Here is a 23,282-nt window from a genome sequence, read left to right as displayed (position 1 = left end):
TAAGAGGAGCTATAAGATAAAAGCTGCCGAAAGATGAATATATTGGAAACACGTCTTTCACTACAGAATCCAGGAATGCAGTTTCTCTGGCTTATTTTTAGATATCAGGATGGCTTTATTGCACTGACTGCAATCATTGGTACATGTTCTATAGACAAAGATCTAGCAAGCCTGAAATTTAAAACTGGACGTACTCATGCTGGAAATAAAGCACATATTTTTAACAGTGGTGGGGGTTCAGCTTACTAATATGATTCTTTATCATGGTGATTTTTTAAATCAAGATAGCTGGGGCAAGGCATGGAGCAAGACAATGTCTCTCCTTTTCTCCAGTGCATTTTCTGAGAAAGCTATGAAAAAAGAAAGGTAAGGACACAGGCACTGTCTCTATAGAGCTTTATTATGATGTGTTACTTGGAAAATAATTCCATAGTAGGATTCTGTGTAACTGGTCTCAAACTCAAGATTCTGTCCCTTATGCTGGAGATACTCTTAAATACCAAAAATTAGGAAATTATTTTATGCTAAACTTCAAACATTGGACATCATCTGTGTGAAGTCTGAAAGCTGCTGCGTAGCAAATTTCTGTTTACATAGGTATCACTTTTGCCCAGAATATGTCAATTTAAAGAGTTCATAAGACGTATTGGTAACTGCTTAAAATGTAATCTTGTGCATAGGATTACATCTTTAACTTCCAAACTCTTTTCTCCAGCACAAACATCAGACTATTGTGGAGCTTTCAGCTCACATCTTGTGACTGAGTTTTGACTGTTCTTGAAGCAATGTCCCTCCTCCCTCTGCCACCCCATCTAACCTCTCACCCTATAGGTGATGTAGGGCAGCAGTGGAGAAAGATACTGCTGCCTAGCCTGTTCCTATTTTAAGAAGTTTAACACGGTTATTTTGATGTCCTACTCCAAGTAAAATCAGAAGTGATTTCTGAAGAAGATTCTAATCATTAGTGAAGGAAGTGACCCATTCTTGTTTGCTCAGACTAACTGTTTGGCTTCGTTTGGGTTACATCTTTGTAGGAAGGGAGGGCAAGAGAAGCCTTGGCATGGAAAGATTCTTCTACGTTTAACAAACCTAATAGTTGCTGCTTGAAAAAAATATTCTAGGGTGGCTTTTTTTGGCTCAGAAATTGAATAAGCCCACATTCTCTCAGGCTGTAATCATAAGGGTGTCTTGAATGTAACAGGTGTAGAATAATATCAACATTATATTTCAAGGAAATGGATACCTGATACTACTGCTGCTTTTTCCTGGCCTGCAATTTACATGTCATTTATATGATCATTTTCATCGTAATGCTTCTCTGTTTGATAAGACAGACTGCTTCAGCTGCCTTCAGTTCCAAAACTCATGAGATCGCAGATCTGTGAAACACTCAAGGAATCTGGGGTTTCCTACTGAATTAGTAAATGCACAACTAATAAATAACACAGCATTTACTACACAAGTAATTATTTATAAATAACATTTAAGAAATAAAAAACGTATAGTCTAATATAAATAATAAATATATGAATCCATACAAAAATATAACTAATATGTATAAATGATTATCAGATAGTACATTATTCTTATGATCCTATGACACTACCACGTTTTGGAGAGAAGGATGGGAACAAAGAGGAGAAAAAAGTTCAGATTTATCTACTCCCTTGTTTCCCAAAGACTTTTTCAAGTCAAGGAACAGGTCAAGCCAGCTATCTTGTCATTGACTGTATCTGCTATTTAATTCTCTGAATCGTGGACAAGACAGTCTAGTCCTTTTGAGGGGAGAGATGGTCACTTCATTGGAAAAGTGTTCTCAGTGTTGTTAGCAAACACGTATCCAAAACGATGATGCTGATGAGCCATGAATATTTATGGCGCTTAAGGCATTTAAATACCTACTGAATTACAGCACTTCACACAAGGAAAGGGAACTAGATGATGTACTAAACCATTATATGGGATACTAGCCTAAAGCATGAGCATACTGTTCCCTAAAACCCCCCTTTTCCCTTTACCCAGAGGATGTTGTTCCTCTCTTCATCACATGGAGAGAAGGAGCAGAGGCTGTGCGTTGATGGCAGGGGAAGAAAGGCAGAATGGGACAGGAAGCCTTTGCCATCTCCCCCTGCTCCAAAGGAAGCCTTCCGTCAGCCTCCATTAACGCTGGAGCTTCCTGGAGAAGCTGTGAGGCACTGCAACAAACCCTACAGTTGCGGTGAGAGGTGGCTGGTTTTCTGGATGCCTTTTCAAGGACCTTGGATCTTTCTGCAGTACCCTTCAGTTGCTTTAGAAAGTGACAAATCTGCTGTCACCTTACTTATTTCCAAACTGCTCAGTCTGCCCCAACTCCTTTCCTTTTTTCTGGTAGCAGCTGCTTTGCTCTGGATATCTTCAACCTTCTGAATTTTCTTTCTGTGATAATTTTTCTTTAAATGTTTCCTTTAAATTTTCTGAAGTGTTCTTTCTGCATTTGCAGAGTTCTTACTTCAGAGGCAGTGTTATTGCAGAAATGGGAGTATACTCTTTGATGTGCTTTCCAGGCTAGTCTTATAAAAGTAATTGTTATTTTTGTTTTTACTGCAGATAAAGGAAGCCAATTTTTGGGGATCTAACTTTGTCATGAGTGGTTCAGACTGTGGCCATATTTTTATATGGGATCGACATACTGCTGAACATCTCATGCTGCTGGAAGCTGATAATCATGTGGTGAACTGTCTTCAGCCTCATCCATTTGACCCAAGTAAGATGATAATTTTTCACAGTCTGCGTGTTCAGGTTATCTGTAGTAAAGCATTTTAAAGCTCAGTCTTTAATTCTTTGCTCAATAGATCATTGTAATGATTAATGAACTATTGTTCATTTTTTTCCATGTAAATTAGATAATGCTACTTCTCATTTTGTCTTTAGTGACCTTTGGCCCTTAAAACCCTCTTTACTCAATAACGTCTTGGAATGAAAACGCTACTGATATACTATTTATAGAAAGTTAAGATGTAGTAAGAAGAATCTCCATTTCTTGCTCCCCTCAATACATTAAATGTTTTCCATGACGCTAATGAGGGAAATATGGGGTTACTGAAATGCCAGCAATGCTTTCAGAATTGATATTGGAATCGGGTCTCCACTTGGCTCTGTTCAAAAAATTGAGTAAAGTGGGAGTCTCAGTGTCACTGGCTTTGTGAGATCAGAATAATGAATAAAATTCACAGACATTCTATTAATTTATATTTAGGGGAAAATATTTATAGAAAAGATGGACCAAAGTAGTAGAAAGAATCATATGTCATCTGACATCTAGATGGAAAATCTGAACCATTCTGCAGCTTTTGACACAGTCAAAGAAAGTATTTGTGTTATTTCTTTTTTTCATAGCTTACGTGACTGTCGAGTAACAGTCAGAAGTAAATAAATAAGCAAATAAAGTTATAATAATACCAGAAGAGGCTGGGGTTTTTTTGGACAGTTTGTGGAAACATGGAATACTGCCCTACATTGGATAAGCCTTGAACTTTTCAATGCTTAATTGAAATTGTGTTCCTGTACGTGTTTGGAGTGTGTGGCTAGTTTGGACACTGCTTTTGGAAGCACCTTTCAAAATGCCCTGTGTGTGACTGTCTCCCTGTTACACGCTGAAAACGTGATGCAGAGGTCATCCTCCTTGTAGGATGGTTAATCTTGTACAGAACTTTCTATGGAATTTTTATTCCCATGGTGGTTTTTGCAATGATCTAGACAATGTTCTGCAACTTTGTTTTCCATATTATAACAAGTGTTTATAGGAAGTTCCATTGCTTCTTTATATTTGAATATCAAATAAATTACATGAAATATACTGATATTATTGAATGTCAAAATAAGTTTGAAATTATCTTGCTTCTGTCTACAAATCCTAAGGCTTTGTTATTAATAGATACACTTATCAGGCTGTAAGCAGAAATACATTAGCAGCGGCTGGCTTTGTTCTTACTTTCTGCTCCTATCTGATGTGTATCCTGGTGCTTTTTTTAATTTAAAAAAGTAGGGTCTTGATGTTTGCATGTGTTTTCTTCTTTTTCTTCTTCTTTTTTTTTTTTTTTTTCCCAAAAATATACAAACTATATCTCGGGTCTTGTGTGGAGACTTAGTAATTACATAGCTGCTATGTTCAGCATGGGAACTGACATTTGCAAATAAATGCTTCAAGTGAAGTATTTTTCTTCAACTCCAGTTAAGTGCAGAAAATTCTGGTAAAGACATAATGCATTCAATTTAGAATTACTATTACTTCTAGTTCTGGCCTCTTCGGGTATTGATTATGATATAAAAATTTGGTCGCCGTTGGAAGAATCCAAGATTTTTAACAGAAAACTTGCAGACGAGGTAAGAACCTTTCCTCCTTTTTCGCAGTAACGTTGCATCTTCCAATTCTACAAAAGCCTTTGGTGCAAATTACTGATACTGAATTAACAGAGTTATTTAATGAGTTCCAAATAAAAAGCTGCCCTTTGTAATAGCTAGCTTTCATATCATTGGCAGCACACAGAGGCATTTTGTATTTCATTGGCCTTCCTAGAAATTTTATGATACAATGATACAAATTTTATGTACATGAAAGAAGTTGGAAAATATATGAACAGTCAGATATAAAGGGAAAACTGGCAGGAATTAGAAATGAAGGTAGTGGTTGTCTTTAAACAAATAAACTGAAGGAAATACAATGATATACAGAAGAACAGGGAGTGCAAAAATCAATCCTATTAAATATTCTGTGGCATAAAAGGGAGTTAAGGTTACGATTGCAAATTGGGAATTTCATGGAATAAAGCAAACATTGCAAGCCCAATCAATTATAAAAGTCTGTATGTAAAGTTATGTAACACTGTTTTCATACCCCCAAAGCAATAACAATGTATATAGCAACTGGCCTATGATGATCATATAGTTGACTGCTGAATAATCATATTTTAGTGATTTACATAAAAACATATTAAAATGTTAGGTGCTTTTCTTTAAGTAATATATTAGGGAAAATTTGGTTGTGGGGTGGTTTGGGTTTGTTTTTTTTATGCAAACTCTTGGACAGCAGGGATATAGTAGCCTGTTGGGGGTTTTTTTTTTTTTAGATTGTTGTCATTTCTTTGTATTAGTGCTACATATATTTAAAACAAACAGAAACCCACAACCCTTAGCCACCCCACTCCCCGTTCACCTAAAAAAACCCAAACCATCCACTTGTGATTTTTGAACGTTTCCCATTATTTTAGCAGAAGTAAGCCTTGGGTGAAGTGACACTTCTGTGTATGTTGTATGATAATTTTAATCTATGATGTGTTTTGGAGCTTTCAGAGTTTAGAAATACGGCTAAATTTAAACGTGTGTTAAAAGTAATTATTGTACTCATGCTTTTGTCACTTAATTTTAAATAATAAAAAATTATTTAGAGATCTAATTATTTTTTCTTTAATAAAAAAATTTAGAACTTACTGAAAATTTGAGCGCCGTGTGGCTTGTAATTTTACATGGGGTTTTTTTGTTTTGTTTTTTAATTTAATCCTCATATTGAAGTACCTATGTAGAGGACAGGAGATGTTTATAGCAATCAAATAGTTTTCACCGTGTTAAGCTTGGCTAGAGTAAGTGTGCAAGAGACCTGAACTGAATTTTCCATAGAAGGGAAGGTCTAGGGAGGAAGCATTGTGTTTGGGGGAAGTTCAGTATAGATATAGAACTGTATTTACAATTAAGAGAGGCCATGGCCTTAGTGAATAGGAAAAGACAGCGGGGCTGGGAACAAATCTCTGAATAGAGAAAAAGCATCAGAAGCAGACTGTCAAAAGGGTGTTACTGATGACGCACTGGAGAAATAGGAGGCGAAAGAGGAAAAAAGTGGCAGCCTGCTGTCTTCTCAGTTTGCTTCATTTAGGGAGTGATCAGCTGTGCAAAGTTCCTGGTAAACAGATGAGAATGGCAGAAAAGAGGCGCTTTGATTTGGCTAGGACAAGGCCACTGCAGACATTTGCAAGAACATGTGTCTCACAGAAGGAACAGGCTTGAGAAGGAGTCTCAGGGAGAAACAGACTTGCATTATTTTCCTGCCTTACAGCAGCTGATCTGGGAGGAAGGACTGAATAATGTTCAGAACTTGTCTCCACCTAAAGAAATTTTTATGCTTAGTGACAGTGAAAGAACACAGTCTGAAAGCTGAGAGACAAGTAAGGTCTGGAATTAGAACTTGACGGCAACAAGAAGGATGGCAAGGAACTACCACAAGGAAGGAAGGACGCAAAAGAGCTAAAAGTATTCACTAGTGATTTTTTTCTTTTTCACCCTTGAATTTAAGACAGTAGGAGCTGGCTCTTTCAAGTCACTTAGAGCCAAGCTATAGATCTTTTTAGAAAGAATTATGGAGCTGAAGAATGTTCCCAAACTGGGATAGGGTAATTGCTTGTGTTCCTTGGATTTTCTCCAAAAGTTTCAAGCAGCATGAAGGTAGGAGTTTAGGGTAACCTCATCTCTTTTCCTTCCCACATCCTTGGCCAGCACTGGTGCTAGCACTTTCTCTACAACAGTTGCCATCTGTAACAGCACTTTCTTCCATCATTCTTCCTTACTTCATGCAAGATCTCATTTCCAAAAGTTTTTCTCAGTTGCTCATCTTAATACCTACCATGTGTGTGGACAACGGAATGATGATCTTCCTAGAATATTGTTTAGATAGACAATTACATATCTGTAGGCAGTCCACTCTCTGACTTTTCCTACCACATGCAACTGGTATAACTGTATTCAATGGTAATTATTAAAATATTGCTTGGCTAGAGTAATATTGTAATTTTGGACTCTGCAAATGCCTTTTGCATAGGAACTTTGTATCTACAAACCAATACTGATGCAGTACAATTTTGTGTTTATTTTTGATGCTGTTTTTTCCCCTTCCCTGCCTCCAGGTTATAACACGTAACGAATTAATGCTGGAAGAGACCAGAAACACTATTACTGTTCCAGCTTCTTTTATGTTACGGATGTTGGCTTCGTTGAATCATATAAGAGCAGGTGAGAGAGCTTGTCCACCACATTGGTCTATGAAATAGCAGATGGATTGGGGAACCATCAAGATGTTCAGCTGTCTGTGGCTATACTTGGGGTTGGCGAGAAGATTCAAGGGTTGTTCAAGGATCTTTTAATAGAAATACTTAGGAATTGCTTCTTTAGTGTGAGACGTGCAACGTTTTGCAGCTGTTAATTTTTACCTCAAAACAAAGAGCAAGAAAAGAGCAAAATATATTTTTAGATCTTACCGAACTATCCATCCTGAAATAGTTTATTCATAATGTAGTACTAATTAGACGTTGAAAAATACTCTGTTTTCTAAGGAATTATCTTTAAGGTGAGTGCTGTGTGATGGGAAAACTGTTGGGGATTACTGGAATGAGTCATAAGATAACCTGACTATCATTGTGGGCTTGGAGTTGTCTGGGGACAAAGGAAGTTGTGAAGATACAGGACTGTGGGAGGTATTCACGAGGCTGCTGGCAGGTGTTCCTGGGGCAGCAGGTACTAGGACATCCCTTCAGTGAAGGAGCAGTTCCCTAGGGACTGAAGCTAGCGATATGAAGGGTTGCATGGAGAGTCGTTGTTGGGAAGTGGTGTTCCTGGATACTAGTGCTGAAGAAGCTGACTGCAGTGGGTTGATACTGAACATGTAGGGCAACGGAGAGACATCATACTGGGTAGGAAGCAAGGAGATGAAGTTTTGGGAGGCTGGTGTGACGTATAGGGTGGCAACCTAACAGAACTGTAGATGAGGGTGAAAGTGACTGTAGATACTGATTACAGGGACTCCAGCACTGGCTGACAAGGGCAGTGGGCTTATTGTGATGAAGAAGGAGGGAAGCTCTGCCTGGCAGCAGCTGCTGCTCCTCTTTCACCTCCCGCTGATCTGTGAGAATTAGAGAGCCCAGAGGATGCCACTGTATCCAGCCCCGTGGTGTGCCTCACCACTGCTGGAAATGAATATATTAGTTTGGTTTTTTCCTTCATTTGTTCTGATTTCTTTGGAGTAAAATACTCAAAGAACTGCCCAACACTTGAGTTACAACAGTTTCAGCAAAAAGTGTTATGGCTGGCTGGAGTATTTCTTAACCTGACAGTGCATGCTGTTCAAGTGATATGTCTTGAGCCAATCATGTTCCCTCACGCATTTCTGTATTTGCCTTTCCGTAAACATTTACATCAGAAGGTACTTTTTCTGCTGTACACAGTGACAGATAGTGATTCCCCAGTTTTCTGGAGTATACAAATTTCTAACTGCATCTATTCTAGTTTTAGCTCCCCAAAACAGTGTTTCAATCCCTTGTATTTACTCTCTCTTTTTAGTATTACGCTTGCATTCATCTTTCCTGTGCTGACAGCCAGTCAGCAGCTACAAGGTTTCTCCTTTTGTGCACAAATTTCACTTCTATGCCTGGAAATCCTTTAGGGCTTTTCTCCTGTCCTCCTTTCCCATGGTAACCCTTCTACCCGATCTCTGCTGTCACTCTGTGCAGAGTTTCTTCTACTGTATAACCCACAGCCACTGTGTGTTGTGTAATAGCCCAGGGAGATAGTACACTATAAATATTTATCAAAACCCGAAAACTTTGGAGGTTCTCTTTACTACATCTCTGTGTCTTACAGATCGATTGGAAGGTGACAGATCAGAAGGATCTGGTCAGGAAAATGAAAACGAAGATGAAGAGTAACCGGCAGTTGTGTGCAAGCACCTAGACGTTAATGGAATTTGTATAAGACATTAATTATATTTTTCCTTACAGAGCTTTAGTGCAATTCTAAGGTATTGCTTTTGGATAACCTAACCTTTTGTTTTTGAATGACTGTGTGCATGACTTTGGGAGAGTGTGCAAGTAAAATAAGCAAAAATGTTTTTAAAATGTTTTGCCATGTATGAGGGGTGCTAGAAGATGCAAAGTGCAATATTTTCCTTAACCTGCAAATGTGGGAGCTTGGATCAATGTTTTAAAGTAACTTTCATTATAGTAAAAACGTTGGTTCAAATAAATTTCTATACCTGCTGTTTGCATGTTTGTTGCTTTCTAATTAAAAGATTTGGTTGTTTTAAGTAGTTTTGTGGTTTTTCCTTGTGCAACCATTGATTTTTTTTTTTTCACCTTGTAACTATAAGTCCATTACTGCCTTCATTTGCATTCTTTCTTACAGTGTTTGAGAAGTGACAAATACAGTTATTTCTTACAGTGAGCACTTGGGTTCTCCGTGACTTTGAGACCCCATGCCTCTTTGTTCTTGCATTTCCATGGCTGTAGTGAAACCCACACATACATATGCAAAATTGTCTCCCCATCAGTCTTACTATAGTGCCACTTCACATTCTCCACGCTTGAATCTGTAGTGCTGGTGAAATAGTTGTTTCGCTAATAGATCCATGAGTATGTGTTCTTTGCAACAACAGCAGATACACCTTAGTTTCCATTGGATTTGGAACAGGGAAAATGTAGGGCAAAGGAACGGCAATTTGAAAATTCCTGTGCGTTACTTCCTAGGAGTAATTATTTGGGAAGGAGGGCAGTTCAGTCTGTGTAACAGGCTCTACGCTTCCTCTTCTACATTGCCATCCAAAAACATGTGGAGGAAGTGAAGGAAGGAAAAGTGCAGCAGGGAAAAGAGCGGCTTTGCCCCTTGGCTGTTCTTGCCAAGGTTGACAGACACTGAGAGGCTCCATCGGGAATTACAGAATGCTGGGAAGAAGTCTAAACACCAGGTGGACAAGGGTACTGTAGTCATCATGACCCTGTTATCATTAAAATACACATTCATCACACAGTCTTCACAAACTTTGCTTACATCAACAGAAAGAATTCCCCACACCGAATGAAAAATAACATAATCGCGACATTCTGATACCCTGATTCACAATGCAGGCAGGCTGAAAGGACTTGGGGAAGGGATATAAATCACAGAAATAGAGGGAGATGGGAAAACTAAAACTGAGGAGATGAAGAGAGATTTGTGAGGGAAGAGAAATGGGAATTATATTGAGCTCAGCTGGCAGTAACAGTGAAGATACTCGAGCAAGGGAAGAATAATGTGAGGGGAGAGGAAAAGTGTGAGGAGACGGATAGGGTGGTTGGGTGTTTTGTTTTTTTTTGTTTTTTTTTTTTTTTAAAGGAGAAGATAGGGAATTACTGAGGAAGAGCAAAGTATAGAAGCTTTGAAAGTGATCCAGTTAAGTGAATCTAGGAAAGGAGAAAGTAACTGTGGGGGAGAGGTTTTGGAGGCAGAGGGTGCTGAGAAAAATGGGAGGTCTCGGAACACTGGAGTGTTGTGTAAGACGGGAAACTTCTCACCCAGAGGAGGTCGGTGCAACAGAGGATGGAAACCTGGGAAGCATTTGAGAACGTATCTACCATGAACAAGGGAGAGTGAAAGAAGTCAAGGTAAGTTGGTTGGTTGGTTTTTAAGGTTTGAGTGAAAGTAACGGCTGATACTGATATTTGTCTTTCCTGGTGACACAAGGAGAAGGCCTTTTTGTTGGAGAAGGGAGCAAAACATTAGTTTCTCCTCATGATATAACCCTTTGGGTAAGCATTTGTAGACCAGCAAGAAATGAAAGAGTATTTTATAATTTTGTAGTACACCTATTTGGGGAGGTGGGGAGAACACAGTGGTCTAGAACCATTCAAACCTTGCTGCTCATAGCACTGCACTGAGCAATATTTTTACTATCACATGTAAATTAGCCTTGAATTTTTATAACAGAACAGAGTACTCCTCTCATTAGATTTTAAAGAACTATACAGTAAATATATATAGTGTACTTAGTGTATATATAAGTAGGGTTGTCTGCTCTACTTCAGCTGTTAGCAGTAAGAGGAATAAAGCTGTGTTTCTGTTCTGTGTGGCATCTGTTGCAATGGTGGGCCTCTTCCACAGCTAGGGGTCCTGAGTAGTTCTGTGGACGAAATGCAGTAACAATGTTTGATGTAGTTGTTAGGCCTTCTACAGATGATACTTGAGAAGTATTTGCTTCCAAAAAGAATGACTGTGGTGTTTCTACAGAAGCCTGACTCTTTTTTTTTATTTTGAAATTATTAACTTTTGCCTTTTGAAACAAATTCTTTCTCAAGTAAGCATATGGAGAGGATACCCTTTGTCTTCACTAGAGAAGTTTTACAAATCATCACTCTGGGTGCCTCTGTTTCTAAAAATAAAAAAGCTGCTTCCGCCACTTTTGCTTTAGTTGTAGCAAGTGCCAGCAAAGCGTATACAATATAAAACAAAAGCAACAATCTTGTAAATGTATTTTTTTCAGAGTTCCCCAATAAGCACATTATTCCCAAAAGGTCTCTTATTTATTCAAAGGCTAAATATTAACTTTAATTCCAGATGCTTAGCTGTGGATTTACTGATTAAAAGGAGGGTTGAATCTCAACAAGGGCAACAGTTTAATATTTGGAAGATTTTTCAAACTTCAGTGAAGCTTTTCAAGCAGTTTTTCTAAAACGAAGATATCCATAGTGTTTGGGTTTGGTTTCTTTTTTTTTTTTTTTTTCCCATAAACATTTAAGTAATGGGCTAAGAAGTCTCAATTCCTAGAATGATGCAGTAATAGGAGCTGTTGGCAGGAAGGATGCTGGTAGAGCTTGTAGCAGCAAAAGAAAATCTGAAAATGTTATTCAAATGTGCATAGAAGTTAATAAATAAGTAATAAGCCAACCCACAATCCAAAACCTCACAATTTTAGAAGTAACTCTTCTGATCTGGGTCTGATTTCAGGTTGGGGGCTTTGAGGTGGTGATGCTGCAGGAGCTCCCTCTAGTGCCACCATTTGTGCTGCATTTGGAGAAGCATGCGTCCTGTGCAGAAACAACCATCTGGGGTTGTGTACTTCACACTAATTTGATTACTACCATAGTGATGCAATACTCGAGACCATCATTCTTCCTTTCAAGTAAGCCAATGAGAAGGAAAAAAACCCAACAAGCAACAGACCATAATACTCCTGCTAAGCATCAAATGACCAGTTGATTTAGCTGGCCAATAAAAGACATAGCCAAAACCTTTAGTTTCTAATTAGAATCATAGACTCATAGAATGCTTTGGGTTGGAAGGGACCTTTAGAGGCCATCTAGCCCAGCCCCCCTGCAGTGAGCAGGGACAGCTTTAACCAGATCAGGGTGCTCAGAGCCCCCTCCAACCTGACCTGGAATGTTGCCAGCGATGGGGCCTCTACCACCTCTCTGGGCAACCTGTTCCAGTGCTTCACCACCCTCATTGTAAAAAATGTCTTTCTTATGTCTAGTATAAATCTATTCTTCTTTAGTTTAAATCCATTATTCCTTCCCCCATCCTTCCTGTAGGCCCCCTTGAAGTACTGAAAGACTGCAATAAGGTCTCCCTGGACCCTTCTCTTCTCTGGGCTGAACAACCCCAACTCTCTCAGCCTGGCCTCGCAGGAGAGGTGCTCCAGCCCTTGGATCATTTTTTGTGGTCCTATTACAGTAATAACAGCCCAAATTTGATGGATAGGACAGTGAGTGAGAGTATGTGGAGTGCCTTATTTTCCTGCTTTGTGGACTGAAGATTGTACGTATGCTCAAGCTGGTCCTTCTGTCCTGCAACAGCTTGCTGTCAATGTTTACATCCTAGGAAGAGCACTTATCTAAAGTAAGGGTTCAGATGTCACTGAACTCGCTTCTACAAAGGATATTTCTTAAGACCATTGCAAAGATCAAAAGCAACTTCTTTGATGCATTGCTACGATTCCTGGTAAGTAACTTGGTGCCTCGAAGCTTGGGCAGATGGTCGCTGTAGGAAGCAATCTCTTGTTTAAATGTCAAAGATACTGAGCCTGTTCAAACTGCTGTCTGCTTCAGTTCTAGTTCTTCATGCCTTCCCTCAGTGGAGGTAGGACAAGGGTCATTAATGACATCCTGCACCACCTTCATTGTGAAATTTTCTTACCTAAGCAGTAGATAAATGTAGCTTGAATAAAATGCTACAGTAGACTATTGTGTATGTCCCAAGCTCTTTCGGAACATCCCAGAAAAAGATTTTGAGGAAGAAATTGCAGAAGTAAATGTTTAATACAGGTTTCACTGTCCTTGCATAAGAAAAGTAGCTATCATTGAAGTGTGTGTGCAGTTGTGTGTAAGGGATGGGAGGACATGATCAGAGATGCTGCCTTGGAAAGCTGAGGGGTCACGTCTACAGAGTCATTTTTGTATGGAAAGATACCACTGAGCCAGGTTCAGTCTCTGAGGCTCAGGCCTATTGCAAAGGCTATTCATTAACAATCCCTGGGAATCCTCCATACTGCACTGTTTCATTGGCTAGACCTGACAGCACTGTTGAATGCCAATTAGCAGCAATTAGGGCAAAGCCCATATTCCTCCTGGTCCACAGTCACGGCCCTACAAGAGGTCAACAGTAAAAGCGTCAGCTGAAGTACAGAAAATGACACAGAAGGTAGGTGTGAGGTCATCTGCCCTGCCTAAGTAGAGATTGATTTAGTCTTTGAAACGTGGGGTTAGATCAATTTCAAGCTATTTTCATGAATTATAACATGTCCAGATGTAGATCTGTGTAAGCACCCGGTTTGTCTTCTCGGTGACTCTACTGTTGACTCTCAGTTATTTTTTGAGGGTAAGAGAGATTTATTTTTCTTAGTTTTAAAAGTTGCTTTTATTTTACTATTTGCAATTGCTTTGTTCTTTTGGTGAAAAGGTTCCACCTACCTTCTCAGTGCCTTTTAAAAATCATCAGTTCTCCCCTTTTTATTCAATTTCCCTTTGCTGGTAGAGCAAACTGAAGTCCAAAAAGCTACTACTACTAAAACTACTAAAAAACATAACAAGGTGTTTTGATAGAAAAAACAGGCATATGCTGCTCTTAAAGCAAGCTCCTTTTTTCTGATCATGACTCCCCATATTGCCATGCTTCCCCTTTTTTTGTGGGAGGAGGGCTGTACGCTAGTATAATCCATGGAATTTGACGGATTCACTATCCAAGTCAGAACTGATGGCTACTAATTTAGGAAAGTCTCACTTAAGTGAAAAACCCTCTAGAGTTTGTTAATGGGCTGTGTTACTAATTGCAAAAACAAACCCCAGGGGATCTGCAGCTGTTCTCAAACAGCACTGCAGGTCTTCTGTTTCCCCTCTGTGGGATGACAATGCTCAGACCCCATTTCCAATAGTTTCTCTTTCATGACCTGCCCTTACCCCCATGCAATCTGGCAGCCTGTAGCTACTGTTTTTAGTCCTGGTGAGTAGGGAAAGAAGGAGAGCCAGGAGGGAGGAAGACAGGGTTGTGGGGATTAGGAGCAAGGCTCTTTTCATTAACTGGGCACTGCCTTTGCCCAGCCAATGAGGCAAACCAAAGGCAAGTGCCCAAAACCTTTTTAGCTCCTTTATCCCCAGTGGCCTCAGAGCCCTCACCTCAGTTCCTTATTTCCTGTCTCCTAGCGAACCCAAGGACTCTTCCCCTACTTTAGCAACTTCTCAAACATGGGTGGTGAAGCTTGTGCCAAAAAGATTAAGAGTTGCCATTGTGACTTTTAACAGCAATGGACTGTGCTGTGCCCCAGCCCTTCCCAGGACCCTGCTGCTCTGATGACAAATACCAGCGAATCTTCAGTTCTGTAACTGTTGGGGGAATTCATGTGGACACCTCAGGTGCGCTCATCTCCATGCTCTACTGCTTTCTTCTCTCATGTAATACCCTGATGTCCGCCCTGAGTCCAGTGTAAATGCACCCTTACCTCGGCGTGTACTGGCTATCTCACTTGACTGATGTCACACAGCTCTGCTGATGCCACGGCCCCATGATGAAGCATTCTGGCCCCACGCTGCACCTTCAAAACCAGCTATCATAGACCCAAGTCTTCCAGTAATTACTTGACTATTTGTTTCTAACTGAATACAGCTGCTTCATGTTCTATAATTAGTATATTAATTGTTCATTGGCCTTTTTGTTCTCCAGTTCTCATTTGTTTCTAGAGATAGATACATCACTGAGCAAGATTCACCAGTACTGAGACTCTGATATTCCTTATCTATATATATAACATTTTTGCATATCTACTCTTGTATTGGATCCCCATGCATATGTAAAGAAATTTGATTAAAAACAACGTACATTAAAAATGAACCTGTAACTGTTAAATCATCTAAAGGAATAACAGTTAATACAAGATGCTTGTTTATGGTGAATTGAACGTCACACCTTCCAAGTTGCAATTCATCTTCTCACTTCAATTCTTGCTGACTTAATGCCATCATGGTTGTCAGTAGCTAGCTCTGAGGGTGTGGGATGCTGATTCAGCACTTTTGTCAATGGAAAAAAGTGTCTGGGACTGCTACCTGTCTCATTTCATAAGCATTTCAAAGAGAATTACACTGTGCTCTAAAATAATTTGTGCTTATTTTACCCAGGATTATAAAGAGCAAGGAAGGTTTCTTCTTCAATATGGCTTTTAAAATAAAGTTAGGCACCGTGACAAAACCATTTGGCTTGGATGTTGAGTGTACTACAGAAGCTTTACAGGCTCAAGGACGTAAAATACAAGACTCACTTCAAAATTCTCTCCAATTTTTCACAAGTGAGTTTTTTTCTTTAAAAAATTAATTATGTTGTGCACCTGCTATTATTGCATGTAAGGGTCGTGCAATGAGTGCATTGAAGAGTGTGACCCTCCTCAGAGCAGGAGCTATTACTCAGTCCCAGTGCAGGGAGACTCTCAAACACACCCAGAGTTACGGTCATTGCCTCCACCAACACCCCCTCACCGTGGCAGAAGCAAGTGCCTGCCCCTCACCCCTTCACAACCACACTGCGTGTACCTGCTCTGGCAGCTCGCTGGGTATGTGGGTGTCACTGATGGTGGCATTTGCGCACCTTCCCCCACCATGCTGAAAATCCATGTGATTGCTCAGAAATTCAGCTTCGTTCTCCTCTCATGAATTTCACATCACTGCAGTGAATGGATTTGATTGCAGTCTGGAGGCTCTAAATTTGGTTTGTTACATCCTCTTAGAGAGGAGAGCTGGGCAAAAGATACAGAAATGAGAAACTGAATGAGCTTCATCATTTAATTTGAGAAATTATTTCTCTTGTCCCTCTTCTCATGAGCTCTTTCTCCTTGGTTCACTGGCTATCTATCAAGCAGTTTGGTGTAGGGTCTAAGAAGGTGTAAGAGAGTGAGCCCAAGATACAGGGGGTAGCTGGACCCCTGGCCCTTTGGACTGTCAGTGACAGGTAGAGAGCAGACATGAGGTGCAGGAGAAGAAAGGTCTCCACTTCCCCTCCGCACGTTCGTTCCCTGGAAAGCAGACAGAGAAGAGCTGAAAGAGGGCAAGGTGTGGATAAATGAAAAGCTGAATTAGACCCAAGGAAGGAGAAAATATTCAATGCAGCAGTGATTTTTGGTTCACTGAAAGGTAGTCTAAAGCCAGAGGGATGCTACAGAAAAGACTGTTAAGCGTACCTGAGCTGCAGAAAAACGCCCCAACACGACCTGCATGCAGTATGGCAGGGGGTAGCCTGCATTAAAAGCTGATTGTCAGATTAATATGGCCTCCTGTGTTGTGTAATGGCCACAAGACGCTGTGGTAAGAAAGTATTTTCAAGTTGCAGACCTATGCAGGAAAATAAACTGTACTGTGCTACACATCTAGAAGAGAAAAAGGCTTTTCTCCTTTCCATGAGAACGTAACTGGCATCTTGGTGAAACCACAGGTTGAAAAAGCTTGGTACATCCACTAGGATCTATTACTGAAGAAAAAGTAGATGGGAGAGTGAGGCTGGGAATCTCTTCTGCCTGTCACTGGAGCCCTGGATTTGTGCCCACTAGCATTTTTAAGTGTATTGCCAAGTTTGCTGGCAACCAGAGAGCAAACAGGATGCTCAGGCAAGACGTGGCACTCCAAGTTGAACGTTGCCATCTTCTGATAGTGCTCCGGGATCACCTGAAGTGATTATGTAAGTGGTGATAATATTTAGCCTTTATATACAACTTCGCTTTAAAATGCTGTTAAATCTAGTTTACAAAGAGAGAAACCAACTTCAGAATTCCCCTTTAACAGATGGAGAACTTGGGCATGAAGGAAGAAACAAGTTGCCTATCATCCCCTAACAGCCTAGTAACAAAACGCGGATTCAGATCCTTTGGGACTTCTGAGGTGAGTCCCTTTCTACCAGACCATATTACCCTTTTCAAAAATAGGAGGCGACTCAAAATCTTAAACAATGCTCCTCCATCCTGGCAACTTCAAATTCTCTCTTGCGGCAAGGGCGTGAGTGTATTTCTTGGTAAACCATCAGTGGCATTGTTGCTCCACAGGTACACTGCTTGGTGATCTGTGTGATAACAAAACTCGGTGCTCCTAGGGCTCTATCTTGCTACAGTATATGTAAAAAGGCTGGTACAAAAATGTCATTACTTGGGCTTGATATTGAAATAACAGCTCTGAATGTGGTTACTTTGTGCAAATACGACATGAGCTCTTTATTCACCTTAGCTCTTAAAATAAAGACCATAAAATGTATCTTCCAGCTATACTAATTAGTCCTGTAGCAAGTTAGCTGTATCCTGACAAGAGTGGAGCTGTAGCAGGATCGGTATCTGACAGTCGGTCCTTGGGTTGCCATGGTAACTGCCTAGGATAGGGGGATGCTTATGAAAAATGCAACTTCTGGGCTAAATTCTGGGCTGGAGGGCAGCAGATGGATGGGGTTCAGCTGCCTCAGGGGGTGGTACCCCACAGCCAGAGAGTCAGAAATCTCCCTGGGTGGCCGAGTTGGGACGTGGGAGGTTCTGCACCAGAGAAGCAGGGAGGAGATCCAGTCAGAAGCAAAATTTAATTCAAAGCATTAATTGGTTCCCAGATTTGCTCACTGAACCTGGTATGTTTTGTCTGAAACACAGAGAGTTCCATGATCTCCCATGTAATCCAAGCCTGCCTGAAAGCTTCGCGGATTGTCCCGAGCCCAGGACTCGGTGCTCCCGCAGCCCTTTCTCCAGAGCAGCCAGCTGAGATGGGGAGGGCTTCCCGTTTTGCTGGGAAGTTAAACTCTTTGGCAGCCTTGGATACACCCGGAGCCAAGGACTCGGGGTCCCAGGCAGCTGCAAGCTGGAATTGATGTTGTCAGAGTCACTGAACCCCTCTCAGAGCACAGGCAACGTATTTCATTACAGAAACATTTCCAAAACGAAATGTCCTTAGAATTTTCTGTACGCAAAACAATTGGAAATGAAAAAAGGAAAGAAGAAACATCCTGTTCTAACATGGCCCGAGACCACATTTTAACAAGAACATTTCTCATAAGGGAGTACATGCTTTGTCAGCCAGCTGTATGGATTACACAAAACCTGAGCACATGGGAAGCTCCCGTATCTAGGGGCAGAAATCAGGAATAAAAAACCCCACAAACCAAAACCAAAATTAACCAGCACCGTAGGTGTATAAAACGTCAACCTAGTTTTAGACAGTTATGGCTTTGGGTCTTTTTTTTTTTTGTGAACCGCATTTATTGTGGTTCCTTTACACCGTGTGCAGTGTTAAGTCCATTATAGCAAATGTGTTGTTATATCAAATTCATTTTCCAAGATTGTTTTCAGAAACACAATGTGCCTCAGTATCCGCAATCCATGGACAATTTCTGTGTGCCACCTTTTCCCTGCGCTGCTCAGCTACACTGTTGCTTTCCACTTGTAGCATTTCTTAAATTTTTTCCTGTTTTACTGGTATCTCAGGTTAGGTTCTTTGGGATGCAACAGAGCACCACTGCTGATACTTATTTATTTATTATCATTTGAAGGTAAAGAATTCATATTTATTTAACAGACCTGAATATACTTCCTATAGACAACTAGATTATGCAGAATGCATTCCAGGCTTTCAAAATTGTAAATAAATTTTAGGTTGAGCATGCAAATATTTATTGCAGACAGGTATTTCAATTCTTACTTATATTTTCATTTTCTGAGGAAGAATAGGAAGTGAAACCTCTTCTTCTCCCATGCCTTTGTTTTTTCAAAGAAATTTGATATTCCTAATTATGACAGAGCAAAGGGAAATTAAAAGTCTATTTCAAGAGATGATTCTTCCTGTAAATAGTGCCTGGGCACTTCTGCCTCATCTCATTGCATTTGGGTTGCCAGATGAGCATGATAAATAACTCATCCTATAGCCTCCGTTTTGTTGTTCTTTTTTTCTGTTGTAAATAATTGTCAGTTCTAGTCTTTGCCTGCATCTCACTGAAAGACTTCCTAAATGACAAGGATATGGGAGCCTTGGTTTAGCTGGAGATAATTTTAGCCTCTCTCTTCCAACAAAAATTGCATTGGCTAAATTTGGACACCATTTTCTTGCAGAAGTAATAATATTTGGTTTATCTTTTGTTCTGCTTTCATTTTTCATTTGTTCAGCAGCCCCAGTTATTTATTTAAAAGTATTTATTTAAGAGAGACCATCAGTGCGGGGTTTTTTTGTTTATTTAAACAAAGTATCTAACTATGCTGCCGAGGAACGTGATAAATGTTAGCAGTTTCTAATGCAGTTGCCTGGCTTTACAAGAACATTTAAAAAAAAATCAGCTTCACTTGCTGAAAGATGCAGACTATGAAGAAGTGAACTGGCTCTTCAGGAAAAACAAAATATATTTTTTGTTTACTCAGAAAAACAGCATAGTGAACTTCTCTTTCCCAATTTTCTAACTGTACTTAGAGCTCAGTGAACCCACCTGAAACCCTGCACACATTTCATCCTTTTGGTTGAATTCACTTGTATCTACTGCGTTTCTTGACTTTTAGTCCTAATTGTAAGAGTCATCCTAGGCTCTGGGGTCCAACACAAACCCTGAAGCAATTGAAAATACATTTCTCGTCTAATGCTTTTAACAGTTGCCCAGAGACAGACTGTACCAATAAAATGTGTTGGTTTTTCCCTTCCTGATTTCAGGTGAGCTAGACCTCCTGGATCTAGTAAATATAAGTGTAGCTCAAGAAACTAGACCAAGGTATCACTAGGACTGCAAAACATCAGGATAATGCATCAAAATCAGTATCATTAGATATGCCATACAAAAGTGATACATTGGATGTTAAAATTGTGGTGGATGCTGCAGAGATCCCAAACTTATTTTATGTAGTAATTTGTTTTTGCAATCATTAAACATCAACTGGAGGATCTAGCTGAGTTCTTCAGGTGGAAAAAACAAGCCCTAACTCCCCAGCTGGAAACAAGGATAGGATGTGACTTTTGGTATGCTCTTCAGAAACCACCTTTCAGTTGACTACTCTTCCTTATAGTCCATATGCAGTAAACGAATGAACATTTGAATTGTATCAGCAGCTTCCACCAGCGCCCTCTGGATTTGCCAAATTGTGCCTGAAATTTCTCGTCTGTGCATTGGGTTTGTAAGAAAGCCAGCCCCAAAATGAACCAGCAAGGTCCCTTTGCTAATGGACAAAGGAGAAACAACACAGGAGAGGGCAGGAAAGGGAAGAGTTAAAACCAGCCCGTCTTCCAAGTGAGAGAATAAAAATGACCCTGTAATAGCAGCAGCATGGAGAGGCTTCCTCCATTGTCTGCATAATTCAGTGTGCGTGACTTTGTGGTCTGTCATCATGAACAACACGTGGTCTTGTGTTGGCAAAAAAATTGCAGTTTTTTTGTTTTTTAGGGGGTAGTGGAGGTGCTGGGAAAGGGGAGTGTAGTCTCTCTTTCCCAGTTTAGCAAAATTGTCAAGTGCAAAGAATGCACCTGATTTCTTATTATATAACACGGGGGAAAAAAAATACTTACTGTTTGCATGAGATAAGGAATTCCGCTCAGTTTCACTTGAGAGATCATCGGCGGTATTTTTCTAGCCAGTGGGAAATTAGGCAGCTGCCAGGAGGGCTGTGATTTAGGCAGCAAGATGGTGCTTGGTGTGGGTACCAGCTGCCAAAGTGTCAGAGTGTGCTTATGGAGATCAAGTCCATGGTTTCTGATGAGGCCCATTTTGAGCCATTTTTGATCACCCATTTATTTCTGCTGTCTCTTTTTTCAATATCCATTTACAATTTCAGTATCGTTTTGCTTGGAGGTCCTCAACGCAGAATCACTTCAGAAGTCCATGCCTTAAACCATGCAAGGCTGAGTACAGTTTCCTATTTCCTTAATTTTTACTCCTTGGCGGGGGGGCAGGAGAGGGGTGACACAAAAAGGTGACTTGTACATATTCTCTAAAGACTCTACTCAGGCTTTCTGCTCCACTATAAACATCTCAAATTAGAAACCCTGTACCATTCAAATCTGACACATGTCCCTCTCTGCTTCTTGTTTGAAGCAGTTACCCGCTGATGGATGCATTGCTTTTAAAGACTGTGGCTTTGAGCTGTAAGGGATGGTGGTTGTAGGACATGTCCATTCATTCAGGGCTCCATTTCATCTGTTTGTGTGGTACAACCTGAAAAGTCTGCGACAAATGTGCCTGTTTTATTCATTTATCAACAACCTTGCTTGAGGGATGAGTTCGGGGATTTTGTGTAGCTGAATCTGCAGATTAATTAATCTGTATTGAGCATGTAGTAATTGAATTCTAGGCTTTTTTTATAGATTAATGTTCAGTCCTATAACCAAGATATATACTGGGGGGAGCTCTTAAAAATCAGCAGTCGAAATAAGGAATCAGTATTTCCCAATATCATATTGCAGTTTGGCATACAATGAAAAGCAAAGAATGCACCTGATTTCTTATTATATAACACAGGGAAAAAAAAATACTTACTGTTTGCATGAGATAAGGATTTTTTTCTCAGTTTCACTTGAGAGATCATCAGCAGTATTTTTCTAGCCAGTGGGAAATTAGGCAGCTTGACATTTTTGCTAAATTGCCAGTTTTTAAAGGCACAGAATCAAAATCCTCTGCCTACTCAACAGAAATTTGGATCAAAACCTGGGATCACCTTTTTTTGTCATTTTTGTGAGTAAGACTGTTGTTCAACTCTTCAGGCTACTAGGAGACATGCTATTCTCCTGCATAAAAAGATCACTTGCCCTTATCCTCAGGGTACTGCAGTGAAAGTGAAAGAAAATCAGGTGTTTTGTTTTGCCATATATAACACTTTATCAGTTCAACAACCCTTCAGTTTTCTTCAGTTATCTCTCTAACTTTTGTACTGTTCACACTGTGACTGCACTTGAGAGACCGCTACAGTTGTGTGATCTAACATGGACAGTAGCATTTCACTAAATCACTCAGCAATTAATTACTGCATCTGTTTTTTAAATATTCTTCCCTGGGGAAAAAAAAAAACCCAAACCTGTAACTTCTATTTTACATAGAATGATTTGCATATACATAGTGATCTAGATTCCTAGATACCATTTTCTCACATACATCTACATTTATGGTATCGACATTTATGGAATGTCATCTTCTACCTTAGCACCGAGCAGAGTTGAATTGTAGTCTAAAGGGATTATACTTATCAGTCTGTAGTTTTATTTGTAAAGATGAATAATTATGGCACTTGTCTTCTAGGATGTATGTAATAACTGAAGTCAGGGTTGGTTTTTTCTCTTTTTCATGAGATGACTATGGTTGGTTCTTTCTGCTATAAAAAGCATGTATATGGTACTTCATGTCTGTGTATTTTTTCTGGTCTATTAAACATTGTCTACACAGAAATGTCACTGTTAAATGTCTGTACTGCTGATCTGCATCAAGACATTCATGTGATACCTCTCAGCAGAGATATGTTGATGTCAGCTGAATTCCCAATGCATTTTGGCTGTCGGACTCTTTCTGTTGTACTATCAACTTGGGGCCATGGTGGTAGCAGAGACAGTGATAAGTGGTGGGCTGGAGTCCAAATTTAGTCTCCTAATGATTTCCTCCTGCAAAAAAAGCTGTGGAAAAAATGATGGATAACTTAAGATACTATTTAATGTTCCTTTCTTAACACTTTCTTCAGCCACTCCCAAGCAGAGTCGATGCATTTTCTTTCACAGGGTTAAATTTCAGTCAGAAAGCATTTCAGACCGTATGCTTAGTATCCTCATTTCCCTTGGTGAACAGCGATGTTTCTTCTCACTTTCTTTTTCTGTCTTTGCAGTAGCTGGAAGACTAGGCTTGCTGGGTGAAGAGCCTATTTCCAGGTCTGGTCTTCAGTCGGACCCCCTGGAACAACCTGACTACTGCAATTTGGGGTAACTACTGTGGCATGAAAGATGATCAATGGAACAACAAAAAATTACTTGTACGTAACCTCTTGTGATACATTTCCTTTTCTCATT

General features: G+C 40.0%; 1 protein-coding gene across 2 annotated transcripts in view; it reads left to right on the top strand.

The window, feature by feature from the left end:
- DCAF6 (DDB1 and CUL4 associated factor 6) overlaps nt 1–8,995 on the top strand; it is a 92,708-nt gene extending 83,713 nt beyond the window's left edge. For both annotated transcript variants that reach the window (XM_075709462.1, XM_075709455.1), the window contains 4 exons: nt 2,587–2,743; nt 4,274–4,362; nt 6,930–7,035; nt 8,659–8,995. In XM_075709462.1, the coding sequence (XP_075565577.1) occupies nt 2,587–2,743; nt 4,274–4,362; nt 6,930–7,035; nt 8,659–8,723 (417 nt within the window). In that variant the 3' untranslated portion in view covers nt 8,724–8,995. The remainder of the gene's footprint in view (nt 1–2,586; nt 2,744–4,273; nt 4,363–6,929; nt 7,036–8,658) is intronic.
- The last annotated feature ends 14,287 nt before the right edge of the window (nt 8,996–23,282 follow it).

This window comes from Pelecanus crispus, chromosome 1, assembly GCF_030463565.1.
Source record: "Pelecanus crispus isolate bPelCri1 chromosome 1, bPelCri1.pri, whole genome shotgun sequence".
NCBI classification, from domain to species: Eukaryota; Metazoa; Chordata; class Aves; order Pelecaniformes; family Pelecanidae; genus Pelecanus; species Pelecanus crispus.
The sequence above is the reverse complement of the archived record's forward strand: the minus strand, read 5'-3'. Positions and strand labels throughout refer to the sequence as shown.